This window comes from Lepisma saccharinum, chromosome 3 (assembly GCF_977018435.1).
Source record: "Lepisma saccharinum chromosome 3, izLepSacc3.1, whole genome shotgun sequence".
NCBI lineage: Eukaryota > Metazoa > Arthropoda > Insecta > Zygentoma > Lepismatidae > Lepisma > Lepisma saccharinum.
In genome coordinates this window covers 42,032,661-42,049,314 of record NC_139231.1, presented here as the reverse complement: position 1 = coordinate 42,049,314, position 16,654 = coordinate 42,032,661, and the positions used below count along the sequence as shown (strand labels likewise).

At 37.7% G+C, this 16,654-nt stretch overlaps 1 protein-coding gene across 3 annotated transcripts in view; it reads right to left on the bottom strand.

The window, feature by feature from the left end:
- The window catches only part of Mat89Ba (nucleolar protein 6 Mat89Ba), a 64,536-nt gene that overhangs the window by 27,761 nt on the left and 20,121 nt on the right, over positions 1-16,654 (bottom strand). For all 3 annotated transcript variants that reach the window (XM_083118475.1, XM_083118473.1, XM_083118474.1), the window contains exons 7-12: positions 13,439-13,599; positions 12,914-13,034; positions 8,368-8,528; positions 7,360-7,475; positions 5,444-5,738; positions 2,491-2,992 (exon numbers count right to left, since the gene is read on the bottom strand). In XM_083118475.1, the coding sequence (XP_082974601.1) occupies positions 2,491-2,992; positions 5,444-5,738; positions 7,360-7,475; positions 8,368-8,528; positions 12,914-13,034; positions 13,439-13,599 (1,356 nt within the window). The remainder of the gene's footprint in view (positions 1-2,490; positions 2,993-5,443; positions 5,739-7,359; positions 7,476-8,367; positions 8,529-12,913; positions 13,035-13,438; positions 13,600-16,654) is intronic.

The following is a 16,654-nucleotide window of genomic DNA, read 5'->3' as shown; positions in this document are numbered from 1 at the left end:
AGGTAAAGTTCCCCATGCATATAGCACCATGCCATAAAGGCACTTTCAGGGGATGTGAGGGTAGGGCCCCACACATTCTCGATCTCAGCAATATTTTGGAGGTGATGTGATCAGCACCATGCTCTGGCCACCTTTACCCTCCAGGGTCGCCCCCAGGTACCCATTGATTTGAGGCTGGTTGAGCCCCAGAGTCACTTTATGCAAGGACAACGCAGGAAAAATTCAGACCTTAGATCACCCACACTGGGAATGGAACCTGTGTTTCCCATTTGGCGGACCACCGCAAATGTTTATAAATCAAGAAAATTACAAAATGGCTGCTACATTGGTTCCATGATGGATACAAAATATTTATTGCTAAAAGATCAAAGTACCAACATATTTATTTTATTCATACATTCAGGATTGTTGTAAAGTAGTGTTTGGTGTCATGTGGTGATAATGTACACTGATGCAGACACGCCATAAATACTGGTAATATAAATAATAATATATTTATTATTATTATTATTATTATTATTGGTATTTTTGGCACATCAATCAAACCAAGTGTAAGATGCTTGCTGGACCAATATTAAATATTTGCCAATGCCAGTAAAGTACCAATGTACTGGTACTGTTAATCAATATCAAATCTCGAATGTTTGTTGAAATACATGAATGTTTCTTCTAGGGCTGAGCCGATACTAACATTTGCCGATACCTTAACCGATTCCAACTGATACAGATACCGATACTTGTATAATTTCAGTTTAAAGAAGCAAAGGCTAGTTATTGAGTCACAAAACTCATCACATCACATTCTATTAATGATATCAAATACTCCCAAATTATTCTCATACAACATTATATCAATTAAAATGTTCTGTGACATTTTATGTGAACTTCTCTCTACCCCCAGAGGATGAAAAAAAAAGTTTTGGAAATGTTGCAAGCATTGTTAAAATGTTGCAGTTACACCGAAAAAATCGGTGGATTATTTTAAGTGTCCCTGCTTCATTTCATGATCCCTAATTTCAATATACATCTCTTTAAGGGGAGAGAAAGTTATAGTGTGTAAAATAAAATTTATGTAGTGCATATAGCGTACGGCTTGCACAAGGAATGCAAAATAAATACAAATGTAAACAACCTGGGGAGGGAGGAAAACGACGTAAAAATATACACAAAGACAGCATATATTTAATGCTCATTTGGCAGCTCTGTATATGCCCTGCTGTACATTATTCTCAGTCACTTGCAATAAAAACAAGTCACTGCAGTGTCGCTATCGGGCAGCAGTCACACAAAAGGGTAGAGCACAAGAAGCAAATCCACAACCCTCCCTCCCACAGCGACATTCATCCCTTTCCCAGGAACTCCGGAATGAGCCTAGCATTATAATAATGCTAGTTTTGAAAAAGTCATGTTCTTGACCAACGAGTTTGCTAACAAGAATTGGCAATGGATGGTTTCTTTTATTTCCACATAGCGTTGACCACCAACTGCCACCAGGCAGTTACATGACTTCAATGTCACGTTTGGGTGCAGCACTTTAGTCCTGCCTATGATCTTGCCATCTGCTTCCCAGAAGGGTAATGTACATGTACGTGGAACTCTTGTGCAGGACCCCAACCTGTCACAAGGAAGGGTGAATGAACTTTTGAAAAGGACCAATCTTGACAAATGAGTTGTTTCTTTTGGCCGCTCTAGCCACTCAAAATCTTTGGTATCGGATAGTATCGGCAAAAAAAATTGAACCGATACTTGCCAATACCGATACCCCTGGTATTGGCCGATATCGTATCGGCTCAGCCCTAGTTTCTTCACTGCCTTACTCAGGTAACAAAAATGGGTTTTGACTTCGAGAAAGAACTGCTTATTTAGACACTTTACAAAATGATGACATATGAATTATGTTTGTATTCACGAAAATTATAACAAAACGGCAGAATATTGCAATCAACTACAGTAATTTACAGACACACTGATATACTTATATTGGCAAATCCTTTAGAGTACCAATTACTTATTCCATTGCTAATACTATATAATATCATCAATCATGCAGAAACAAGGAGTATGTTATGCCCTATCGATATGTAATTATTAGGGAAGGGCCTATACTGATGCTGATGTATTGGTATCAGAAAGTATCAGTTATTTACTGATACCGGCCAATACTTTTTCCAGCATTTTGGTCTTTCACGGTTCTTTCAAAAAGTCACATGATGCTTCCAAGAAGTCTAATTATCCTTGAAATTGTGCAAGAATTGAAGTTTTGTGATTACATAACATGTATTTCAATATTCTGATGTAATTCTGGAATATTTTAAAGCAAAACTCTTAGTAAAGTTATGTACAGGGTGTGAAATCCGTATGGGTATCGGTTCAGCTCGAGTAATTATGGATCCCACCCTAATTTTTACATACCATTCAAATAAACATTACATCTTTGTGAATCATACAGAAAAATAAAATTGAACTTTGTATATAATACCAATGCACTACCTTCAATAGGTGAAGTCCATCTTGGAATTATGTTGGTACTTTCACGGAATAATACACAATTGTTCTGTGCACCAAATTGTCTATCCTCAGCAGGTACACTTGATGCAAGAGGTGGGAACACATCTGTGTATCTGCAAACCGAGGAGATGCCTTGCACGGATGCTATGTGCAATGGCATGTCTTTCAAGTTCCGAAGATGTGACCCTAAGTCATCATAAGCCTTGATGACAGCAAGCGTAGCTTCCTCACCTGTACCGTACACAGGCAGAGGGGTCTCTATGTTGCAAGGTTGCAGCAAGGGATCTAGTTGATCAGCTAGGTACATCACTGAATAGTTATCAATGTCTAGGTGAACTTTTACTAAATAATTCACTATCTGTTTGCACACTACCCTTTTATCTGACAACGATTGTCCTTCCCACGTCAGAGCTTCACAGATGCTGCCATCCTTGAACCTTCGCAATTCAGACTTTTCTTTCCAAAAATCTGTAAACTCCTTTGCCTGCAACAATAACAACAATAATAGTAAGACATAAATAAAGCTATGATTTTTGTGTAAATTTCTCCCCAAAATTTACTCAGGGTAAATCAAAGAGAGAGAAAAAAACTACATTTTTTGAATAAAGTAACTACAGGCAGAAGAATGTGTAAAGGAACAACTGACAAGAAAACTAACATCGCAAAGATTCTCAAATGATTTGATTGTTGTCGTGGCTACACATGATATAAAGTGTGGAAGCCCCAGACATTTAAATAATTACAAAATTTCAAATTTTGCACATGCAAGTGTTTGTACTTTATGGCTACTATGATGGAAAAACAACCTGGGTGCCTAATGATTAAAGTACAGCATCTCATTGGACAGCCTTTGTCCAACACTAGCATATAAGGGTTAAACTCGATCAGGCGTAGACAAAACTAAAAAGAATTCAGGTGCCAGGTGGTTTATATTAATTTTTTTTTGGTCTAAGAAAGCCATGAATTGAACTAAGATAAAACTAAAGTTCAAATCACAAACCCTGACACCTTCTGTAAACAAAACCACCTGTATGCAGAAAGCATTGCAAACTCATAGAAGTAAAATAATCCACACGAAAATCCAGCTTTGTTACAGGATTCATTACATAAGGTAAAACAATGGCCAATTTGTAGTATGGGATATGCTGCCGCAAATGACGTCTCACTTTAAACCCAATGCTCTTTCTTTTGTACTTATTGCTTCACCTTTATGGTTAACTCTTTGCACCAGTAATCATTTCCCATAAATTTGGCTTCTTTCTTGCATGCGAATTGAATATATTTTACTTGCATTGTTTTAGACAAAATGATATAACATGGTAATATATATTTCTAAGGATGATATAGATAGGAGTGTATTTGAAATTTGTTTGTAGATTTTATGTAAATTGTATATTATGTAAATAAAATATATAATGGGCATAAACAGCCATATGCATTGCTGTAAGTCCAATAAATATATTGATGATGATGATCAAAACAAGACAAAAAGTTCATAAATTTATTGCGGTTGGAAACTTTGACAAGCATCCTAATAACGATTTTTGTTCCGCCAAATATAGTGCACTTCGTAAAATAACTTGGTGACATGGCAAGGCAAGATAAGTGTGAACATTTTGTAGTAATATGCATTGTAACTTTCAATGAGCTTAGAGATTTGTGTACATAATGATATTTTATAACATTGGTTATTTTCTAAAAATAATCATGTGAACAGCAAGAAAGTAGTGCAACTTAGAAATATTGCCTGACTTATCCTTAGAAAAATAACATGCCGAGTTCTATGCATGCGGGAAAGTCTCTGTGTTCTCCGAGCTTGTTTTCAAAACACCAGCAAGGACAGCCTTTGAAAAGGGGTGAGAAACAGATTCTACTCAATATTTATGTAACGTTCTGTCAGTGGTATCCTGAGAAACCAGTAAATGAAGTGGTTAAGTTTGTATCCCAGTGCAGTGGTGTGTCAGTGTCTGCAGTTTTAAGGGTTATGAAAGAGAGAATGACCGGGAGAGTAACAATGTGTGCGGCTGCATATTCGTCTGATGTTTTGAGAACGGGTTCTCACATTCAGAGGCTCTTATATAAAATGAATAGGTGCAGCAAACTATGAGTGTAACAGCAGATGATTGCGGTCATGAATCAGCTGACGTGGAGTGATACATCGAATCGGTGAGACCATTTGTTTACAGAAGGTCTCAGGGTTGGTGATTTACACTTTACACATTTTGAAATGTGATCTTAAAACATTTAATTTATTAATTAATATAAAATTGGGTTAAAAGTAATTAATTCTTGTGCTGAAGTGCCCACTCTACCATATTGCTAGAGACTTTAAAATTTGGTTAGCAACAGTGAAAAAAATATATAATGCCATGTTCAATATTCTGATTTAATGGTACAGAAAACAACAAAGATTAAAAACACATACTGTACTCCTTATAGTTTTTCTTGTATGTAACCATTGCTTGCATTATAGAATTATTTTCCTGTAGTTTACGGTTATTACAAGCATAAGAAAACAGTTTTTGTTTGTGACGTTTCAGGAGAACACACGCTCCCTTCATCAGACATTTATTTTCATTTTGACAAAAAGAATCCATTATATAATGGTCAACATCCATTATATAACGGATTCTTTTTGTTTAAAAAATTACTAACCATTGTTATAACTGTATCTTTAGTCAAAATGAAAATAAATGTCTGATGAAGGGAGCGTGTGTTCTCCTGAAACGTCACAAACAAAAACTGTTTTCTTATGCTTGTAATAACCGTAAACTACAGGAAAATAATTGTACTCCTTATTTTTGAAAAAAAGGTAATGGAAATTTCTATATGTAAACTTGAAAATTCAGGCACCATGGCAACTGGGTACCCTGTATTTGTCTACTCTTGAACTCACTAGTTAACTCTTGTTTTAATTACAAGATCAATACATTACCTCGGGTAAATTGGCTGGAGGTCCCTTGTTCACTACATCGAATGCAAACTCTTGGTTTAATAATAACCCCAGAGTCAGAGTGCAGTCTATGCTTGGAGGCTCTTCACTAACCGGCCACCTTGCCACACTTGGAAACTTAATGCTTAATAGGTGGACCCTCTCTCCCAGTCCCCGCAGCAGAAGATCCACTATAATATTCTGTGCTTGAGGATAAGTGTAGCCGCAGAAGTCCAGGCTCATTTTTCGGTTCCCATGCATTATCACAGCACTTGCTAATTCAGATGCATTGTGAAACCTGAAAGTAGACATATCTTGCTTTAATACGATATGGATTTTTAACATCATACTTCTTTGTTTCCTAACATTTATACTTGATTCTACAGGGTGGTCACAAAGTGGGCGTATCACCCTTCATTTTCGACACTACGATGGCAATAGTTGGATTACTTGATATGAACACATACCTGTGTCATTGATTAACCACCTCTGGGACTTCTTGGAGGCCCTTCAGAATGTTATTGAGGGGAACGTTACCGTCCGGAAAAAGGTCTTATTCACACTTGCATTGCGAAGTGTGCCACAATATGGTGCTGAGTTTGGCCATGCTATGAAAAAGATGGTCTCCATACCGATGTTCCGGACACTTAAATTATCAGGTATGTGTTCATATCAAGCATTCAACCATAACCATCGTAGTGTCAAAAATACAGGGGGGGGGGGGGGGTATGCCCACTTTGTGACCTCCCTGTAGAATGCACAAAACTGCAAAATACGGTAAGTAGTAAATTAAATTTAAGAACATTCTGCAAGAATGCAAATGGTATAATTTAGGGATGGGACAGATTAAGTTCCCCTACCAGTTATATGCTTATCCATAAGAATATTACCAATAATTTATTCATGTAATATGTTTATAAATTGCCTGTAATTCAGTACAATATTCAGCAATTTTGTTGTTGTTTTTATGAATATGAACTGGGGCTGAATCGAAACCACTCTGAACTGAAAACTATTCTTGAAAATTGTAACAGTTTAAAGCACTTCACAGTATTTATAAATTTTAATGTATAAGCTTTCCATTGCAAGTATGCCTGCCACATTAATATAACAGTGTTTTTTTTTCCACAGGATCAATTTCTCCCCTTGGTGCTGTAACAAAAATTAAAATATTAAAATTATGCATTTTGCATACTTTTTAATAGGGATGGGCCGATATGAAATTTTGGCCAATACCGATAAAGTACCGATATAAAATTTACCGATCCCAATAACCGATATTCTACCGATCCAATATAAAATTAGAAATGGACCTTGAAGAACCTGAAGGTTCATTGACCACCTTAATAAATGTGTGTTTCAAGGTGACTGCAGTGAAAAAGAAATTGCATATTTATACATCTAATTTTTTAGAAAGTAGGGGATGGAGATTATCCATAAAAATTACAACAAAATGGCAGAATTTTGCACTAAATTATCAGATATTTAATGATATATCGGATCGGTAAAATAATCGGTAATTTTACCGATACACCGATATGCCTATATCGGCCGATACCGATAGAGTACCAATTAATCGGTCCCATCCCTACTTTTTTAATAACAATACCACAGGTATCAGCTCAGCTGTAATATAAGCATATAATTTCTATGTAGTGTTTTTTTATGAAGTAAATGTCTAAAAATACAGTTCTTTTGCAAAAGCAAAGTCCACTGGAATCAAATGGTTAACTACATTAATTCAAGAGGTTTAGTTTAATGTTTTCCATTGCCATGCTAAAATCAGGACTATGATCAAAGAATTGCATTTTCATAACTAACTAGCATTAAAATGATGTTTTTGACACAAATGAAACCAGCAATAAGTGTGCTACTTGTAACAACATGGTAATCTTATTGTGGATGTCAAAGATGCCTACCAAATTACATGATCATGTTGTCTGTAGAAGGGCATTGGAGTCATGAACAATGCCTGGAAGCTGTTCATGTTTGGATTATCAAGGTATTTGACAGCCAGCTCTGCTTCCCTTCGCACCTGCAAGACAAGAAGTAGTTCAGAACTTTTCTCACATTAAACATAAACTCAACTCTTAACTCCTAATAGAAACAAGAGCAAATTCACACAAGATATGGAAATGCAACTGTTAACATTCGCATGTCAATGGTGAAAGCAAAAGGATAAAATAAAGATTGCTACATCTTTTACAGTTTTGTGATATTTATCTGCATTAAAAGCCAAATTTAAGCTATGCACCAATGTGAACTTGACAAAATATGGATATGCAACTGTAACAGATGTATTACACACCAGTTATTTAAATTTTATATTTATTAGAGATGAAAAGTAGAAGTCTGGATTTATTCACGGAAACTATTGGGATTCACAATGGCATGCAACACTTTCGCAGAATCTAATTATCCTGAACATTATGCAAAATTCAAAATATTAATTTATTTTGAACATTTATTATATGGGAAAATAAGTTTGTGATTAAATGACAGCAATTTTAATATTCTGATGCAATTCTTGGAATATTTTGGTATAGATATCAGTTGAAAGTGATATTGTCTCAGCCCTAATATTTATCCTTGATATCAGTATTAGAGTAATAACATTTCAGAGCCTTGGTTTTTAGCAAACATTATTTTCATACGAAAATTACAAAATATTTTTGCAAATAATCTCATAAATAAATATAAGAAAACTGTAGAGGATGATACAGTTCCAATGTAATTCAAATATTAGTAACTATTAAGAAAATTATAAATTACTTAAATGTTAATAGCTGTATTGTTTTCTATCTTCATTACTTATCATCATTCTAAATGACTTACAATTGAGTGTCTAACATGCAAATAACACAACTGACCCATACAGTGAGCTCAACACATATTAGATTGTGCTATTGTAACTTAAGCACACTCACCTTCATGAATGTAGTTTTGTTCATATTTGCACAAAGGTTTGTGAAGCCAGAAACATCTAGAAAAACTACATCAAATGCCTCATGGAAGTCCCGTATAGGAGGTGCACTCACTTTTCCTGCTTGAGCCACACTTATACCCTTGGATGTCCAATCTTGCTGAGCTAAAATTATTTATTTCATTGTTATTTGCTATATACAATACACAGTAAAATTCTACGATACAAGCATGAGAAAATTACAATTAGTATATTTTATGATATTAAAGTAAAGTAAAGGTAAAGTGCTCCCCTGTGCATAGCACCACGCCATGAAGGCGTATAGGGGGTGTGGGGGTAACGCTCCACACTTTCTTGATCCGGTCGTGAGTGGGGGTGATGTGATCAGCATCACGCCCCTGACCGCCTTTACCCCCCAGGGTTTCCCCCAGGTACCCATGTCATTCGACGCTGGGTGGTCGCCGGGGCCGCTTCCATCGTTAGAAAAGTTCCCGGATTTGAACCGGCCGGGGATCGAACCCGGGACCTTAGGAATTTATATTATTTACCCAGCACACTTGATCTTGTGAATAGAATGTCTTAGTGGGTCACTAGCATGTTGTCAATGTAACCGTAACTACATAACTAATACACCTGCAATATCTGTAGGAGCTTCTCCCTGGGGGAAACATCCACAGCCCCGAACCTCTGCATCAACAACTACCGCTCCTCCACCCAAAACCTGGACTTTGATGTTGCCATTCACACCAATCACCACAGTATTCCTTTCAATGACTGTTTCCAGGTAGCGATCGTCCACTCCTTGCCCCAATCCACCAACACCTCAGTATGTAGAAGATGGGAGAGGGCCTACATATCAGCCCAGGAGTGCAACCACATCCCCTGGCCTGACCAAGGCCACCCAGTAATGCCCCTCATCCGCACTCCTCACCCTCATCACCACCTCCCCCCCCCAACCACTCACAGTTTTCGACAAGCCTGGCGAAAGAACTACCTACTTTTTCTTGTGGAACAGTCAACACTTTTTTCTAGACCTGGCAACACTGCAGGTCACGCTAACGTTTCGTTCTTGTCACCAAGTTCTACACCTTTTCTCTACTCCTGAAGATGTGACATACCGTCACAAAAGTTTGAAGTTTTTCTGCGTCTGGTGAGTGTTTCCTCTCTCGTTTTTCACTTAAAGAGGACCTGCCATGCCTCAAACCTCATCTACATCCTCACCTGCAACATCTGTGGTGATTTTTACCTGGAGGAAACATCAACGGCCCTCAACCTCTGCATCAATAACCACCGCTCCTCCACCTACAACCTGGACTTCACTGTCGCCGTCCACACCAACCACCACAACATCAGTTTCAACGACTGCCTCCGGGTAGCGATCATCCATGTCCTACCCCAACCAGCCAACACCTCTGTTCACAAAAGATGGGAGAGGGCCTATATATCGGCCATGAGTGCAACCACTCCATCTGGCCTGAACAAGGCCACCCAGTAATGCCCATCCCTCACCTACCGTCCCTCCCAAGTCATCCCATCCCTCCCAACTCATCCTATACACTCACAGTTTACGACGAGCCTGGTGACGAAACAGTGTTTTTTCGTTCTACGCACCGCTTCTTCTTCGATGGGGACCGGCAACTCTGCAGGGCCCCAACTTCCGGTTCAGTCTCTTTCGTCTCACACCGATGATGCTACCAAGCTAGCAAAAATTTTGAATTTTTCTACTGTCCGGTGAGTGTTTCCTTTTACCTTCTTTGATTTTTACTTAGCCCTTTTGGCCCTCCTTGCTTTTATCCATTATATATATAAGGAGGGCCAAGAGGGCTAAGTAAAAATCAAAGAAGGTAAAAGGAAACACTCACCGGACAGTAGAAAAATTCAAAATTTTCGCTAATTTCATAGCATCATTGGTGTGAGAAGAAATATATATATATATATAATGGAACCGGAAGTTCCGTCTATTTCTTCTCACACCGATGATGCTATGAAATTAGCGAAAATTTTGAATTTTTCTACTGTCCGGTGAGTGTTTCCTTTTACCTTCTTTGATTTATATATATATATATATTTATATAGGATGAAAGGAAGGAGGGCCACAAGGGCTAATAAAAAGTGAAAGAGGAGAGAGGAAACACTCACCAGACGCACAAAAACTTCAAACTTTCGTGACGTCATGTAACATCTTCAGGAATAGAAAAAAATACTTGTTTAAGTGAGCCACATGAACAGTGCGATAGCATGGTCTGCAGTGTTGCCAGGTCCAGAAAGAAAAAAAGTAGACAGTGTCACACACGAACAAATAATGTTGTTCCCTCGCCAGGCTGTCGAAAACTGTGAGTGGTGAAAGGTGTAGGGGGTGGTAATGGGTGTTGCTGAAGGTGAGGGGTGGGTGTGGGGGGACATACTGGGTGGCCTTGTTCAGGCCAGGGGATGTGGTTGCACTCATGGCTGATATGTAGGCCCTCTCCCATCTTTTGCATACTGAAATGTTGGTGGATTGGGGTACGGAGTGGACGATCGCTACCCAGAAGCAGTCATGGAAGGGAATATTATGGTGGTTGGTGTGAATGGCAACAGCAAAGTCCAGGTTTTGGGTGGAGGAGCGGTGGTTGTTAATGCGGAGGTTCAGGGTTGGTAGAAGCTCCCACAGATATTGCAGGTGAGGATATAAATTAGGTTCGAGCTGTAGCAGGTTCCTTTTTGATAGAGGGTTAATTAGCCACTGGCAGTGTGGATTTTGAGGGTGCGGGAAATGACAAATATGGGGCAGGTTTTGCACCTTGGGTGGGGGCAAGTTGATTCTTGTGAGTAGGTGGATTGTGGTGGACCAGGATGTTTTGGGAAATGGGAATGCACTTGAAAACCACTCTGGGCTTGTCGGGGAAGATATTTCTGGTGTCAGGATCACTGTGCAGGATGGGAAGGAGGGAACGTAGTGTGTGTCTGATTTTGTTGAGGTGGGGGTGATATTGGGTGACAAGTGCAGGGGGATTGGTGGCAGGTTTCTTGGTGGAGGTGTATGAAGCAACTCAGGATATTGTTTTGCATCACATGTGCTCATATTTAAACATGTGAGATGCATACAGTAGAACTTCAATTTTACGAAAATTAAAATGCATGTAAATGTAAAATCTGGGAATATTTTATAGCATGTTATTCTATTGGGACAATAAGGATTGAATGTAGAGGGTGGGTCAAGAGTCACGATTGCAAAATGTGGTAATCAACGCAGAAACTGAATTCAACTGAACAAGTCAGGAAACCAAAGCAAAGGAGTACGCTGACAGAATGTGGCTTTTTATTGCAGCATTACAAGAGACCACTTTTGTAAAACCTGATTTCTAAACACAGTAATGGGAGTGACTGCCCTCTATCAGAAAACAGAATAATTCTTAACACACAGCTTAAGAGATGAGGGTAAACATTCCTCTCAACCTAAAACAACTTTCTTCCTGAATTTTGCTTGTGAATGTTCTTGCACTATAAATAGTATCTGATCGTGACTGTGAGTCCATCGTGTATAATGCAGAACAATATAAAAAATGGAATATAGAATTGGAGTTCCATTCTTATAATTTAATGAAAATAGTGTTCATTTTTAGATTATCACCAGTAAAGAAAAGAACAACCTGTTGGCAGTTCATAAATGCAACATATTCTACAAGTTATAGGTAGTCTGGGATAAATTAACTTTCCCAAGACCGCTAACAATAGTGTATTTAACACAAAAGATTCTAATAAGAAAATAAATTTTGTAGTCGCCTTGTAATCAAAGGGTCCTGGGTTCAATACCAGGAGGAGGCACATAGTGGTTCAGGTCCCACTTTGAACTGTAGGTCCAGTACCAATTAGCCTATATGTACACACAAAAAAGCTCAAGTTTTGTTACACTTTTAATGGGTGGTTATCGATAAATCGACAAATGTTCTTTGATTTTTATTAATAAAGTGCCAATAACAAATTTGTCATGATTGCGACCAATAGTGTACAGATATGACAAAAATTGCAAAATTTCATGACAAACTGCAATAATATATTCATCTCTTTAATTAATGTACCATAGAAAATGAAATGCATTTATTTTATAACAACAGGATACACAAATTGTTTCATTATGCTAAAGAATAAGATCAAAACAGTAAAACTGTAACCTTATTAGAGGCTAATTTAAGAAAATAAAAAAAAAATCGATAAGAAAAAACAATTGTCAATTTTACAGACATGTCATTATCTGCATATACAGAAATAGTATGCATTAATCGATTCCATCTACAGAATAAAATAACATGCACTGTTAACGGCCTTTTTTAACTTTCATCTGTTTCCGTAACTGTACAGGGCCTCCCAGATGGCACAGTGGTAGCATCGTCGCCTTGTAATCAAGGGGTCCCGGGTTCGATACCCGGTGGAGGCACAAGTGGTTCGGATCCCACTTTAAACTGTAGGTCCAGTCCCGATTAGCCTTACCGTGCATAAAGTGGACTTAAAACAACATATCAATCAATCAATAAACCGTAACTGTACAATCACATACATGAAAGCAAACATACCTAAACTGTTCCAAGTATTTCTTACAACTTGGTAACTACTCATTAACCTGTTGATTTTGTGATTCTGCAGTAAATACAGCACAAACATTGATATGATGTAGCTGCTGAAACTCCCAAAACCCTGAAAAGGAAACAGAACAATTAATATATTCATATGGCATCATAATTTATGCATAACATTAAACAGAAAACAAATAACTGCAACTGGACACTGACCAAACTTGAAAAGAGAGGAAAATAGCTTATTAACATAATTTAATGTAAATAAAAAATGTTACCAAAAGAAATGCAATGTTCCGATAACAGTATACGTACTTTCCCTTCCATTCACATTGCAACTTACAGCAGTTGATAGAACTCCACACACTCCTAAATCAATAAAACACCTCAATTTTGAAGGTACATGCCAGAAAGTCATTACTACAATAGATAGTTCTCCAATAGTGAAAACACTGTTTCTCACCTAAGTTTTACAGAAATACAAACTAATATTTATTACTACTATGAATTTATGGATTTCATTACCTGGTCCAACTCACGCTGACGAAGCCACACACTTAACAACATTATCCCTTCTTTCAAATTAGGATGACTTTCCAAGATTCTCGATCTGTATTCTTCGTTGACATCAAGTGTTAAATCAATTAATATGCTATTGTTATAGTGTGGGGTTGGTAAATTTTCATCTGAAAGAAACAAAAGCATGCATTAACTTAAAATGGCTTAACACAACACGAAATTTAGAGTTTATTTACCAATGTGACAATTCATGAAATAAATTGAATTATTCTGCTGTACATACAGTTTAGACTGTTTTATACATAACTCAGTTCTACGTAATTCTGTATTGTATGTAAATTACTGTAGGTCTAGGCAAAATATAATTTAAAAACCTGTTAATTAAACCTTATTTGTACATAATGCATTTAAATACGGAGAAACTAGTATTCACTTTATTCACGAAACTGTTTCTTCTTCTTTGTTATATTAAGTTCAGTGGCCACTGCCACCATCCTCGTTGGAACTTGCTGTACTGTTACTTGGCGTGCATCTTTTGTTTGTAGTTCTCCGGCTGTCGCTAGGTGCGCTGCTGTTAACTGTACATCTGCATACGTGTCGTCTGCTATTTCACAGTGTTAACTGTTGTAGTAGGGGAATCCAAGTGTGATGTGCCTGTCCGCTATCGATGTTTAGTTCGTGCGTGAAGTGTATTATGGCATGTGTTTCCTTGATTTTGGTGTCTACGAGTGTGTGGGAAGTGTGTTTGACTTGTACCTTTTGAATTTTATGGCTATGGTATTTGATGTGTTTGGTAAGACCAGTAGTGGGTTGGGCTATTTTTACATCTGTTAGGTGCTGTTGGATTCTTTCATTGGCAGATCTGATGGATCTACCAATGTAATGTGCCTTGCACTCTGCATCATATACACCTGGGTTATTGAGGGGGAAGTTTGTTTAAAACAAAACTACTATCAGATTGAGGATAAATTCTACAAACAGTCAAGAGGGCCTTGCGATGGGCAATCCCCTATCCGCTCCTTTAGCCAATATTGTTATGCACCTGGCTGAAAAAGAGATACTTCACACTCCAGAACTGCAATACATCCGATATGGAAGATATGCGAACGACACAATAGTCATATACAAAAAGGCAGAAGAACTCAACCTTGTAGTGAACAAGCTAAATAGCATCCATCCCAGGCTCAACTTCATCGTAGAACAAGAGGAACATGGTAAGATCAACTTCCTGGACATCATAATCAGCTGTGCACTTAACAAATTCATAACCACGGTCTACAGAGAACCAAATGCAGGCAACCAGTACATACACGCCCTCTCTAACCATGCCCCCAAACAAAATGCTAACATGTGGCTGAACTTTTATCGAAGAGCCTTTTCCTACTGTTGCAGAGAAGAGATAGCCACCATCACTGAAATAGCCCTGAAACATCGCTATACAGAAGCACAACTTTCCACTTGGTGCAGTAAAGTGGAAATACAGGTCAGGCACCCTAACCAGCCACAATCAACCTCCAAAAACCAATATAAATGGCATGCCTCATCCCACCACATATCCAAAGCCCTTCTTCCATATGGCATCAAAGTAGCGCACAAATCCAATGCCAAAATAGATGATAAACTAAACAAACACAAACGGTACTTCCTCTCACCTCTTGATAACCCAGGTGTATACGATGCACAGTGTGAATGCAAGGCACATTACATCCGCAGGTCCATCAGATCTGTCAATGAAAGAATTCAACAGCACCTAGCAGATAAAAAAAAAGCCCAATCCACTACTGGTCTTGCCAAACACATCAAATACCATAGCCATAAAATTCAATAGGTACAACTGAAACACACTGCCCACACACTTGTAGACACCAAAATCAAAGAAACACATGCCACAATGCACTTCCCGCACCAGCTAAACATCGATAGCGGACAGGCACACCACACTTGGATTCCCCTACTACAACAGTAGTACAGACGTACAGTTAACAACAGCCCACCTAGGGACAGCCGGAGAACTACACACAAAAGACGCACACCAAGCAACAATACAGCAAGTTCCAATGAGGATGGTGGCAGTGGCCACTGAAATTAATATAACAAAGAAGGAAAAACAGTTTTGCGGATAAAGTGTGTACTAGGTTCTCCGCATTTATATACTACCGTATCTCTTTTCCCAATTATGAATAATGCATTTATACATAATTCTGTGTTATACAAACTAATTTTCATAAAATACAGTTCGTTTGTACATAACCAAGCTGCAACAATGTCACAGAAATATACATTTCTTGTCCTTACAAAAACACAATATGAGTTTCAAATATGAAACAGAATTAAGTGGCCATGGCGGCAGACTGTCTCGAGTTGCAAAAAAGACGAGTGCACTGTGGCAGTGTCACAGAGAATGCAAAGAGAGGTGGCATGGGGCATGAAAGCAGAGGAGAAAGATTTGCCATAGTTGTTCATAACATAATAAGACACATTTTCTTTTGTACGTAATCACGATACGAAAGCACAAGTGTTAAAAAGATACCGATAGCTGATGCTTGCGGTGTTCCATAATGAAATCAAAACTGGGGTTCCTTCAGTGAACATTTTCTGTTGCTACTCGTCGGCCTTGGAGAACAGAAAGGGGAAAAGCTACAAGCTTGACCAGAAAGTAAACTTTGCATGAAAAGTGGAGACTATTCCATATAAAACTATTCAAGGCAAATGTAATGTATTTAAGAATCAAACTTTTACATTCGTTAATTTTCCACTTTATGACAGAAATTACCTGTATCATACTGTATCTTGTTACTCAAAATAGATACTATTACAGTATTTTAATAATGATATGACATGATATCTAAATCTGATTTGTATGTAATTCTCAGTTATACACATTATTTTCTCTTCACCTTGACATATGTATAACTCAGGTTCAACTGTATTTGAGAAGAAAAAATGGACTCCTTTGCACAGGAATACACTTAAATAGTCTGTTAACTACATGTGCTATTAGAAGGAAAATGTTTATTTTTGTGTAATAAGTATAGTTTTAAAATCAAATTTAGGATTATATTCACCATTTTAACACCGAAATGTCATTTTATATACTGCTTTTGATCCCCAAATATTTTATTCTCCATAAATATGTGGCCCAATGTATATTACAAGCTTTAAAGGAAAAGAAAAAAGTAAAACATAAAAAGATGACTAAACTAAATAAGAAAGTGATACACT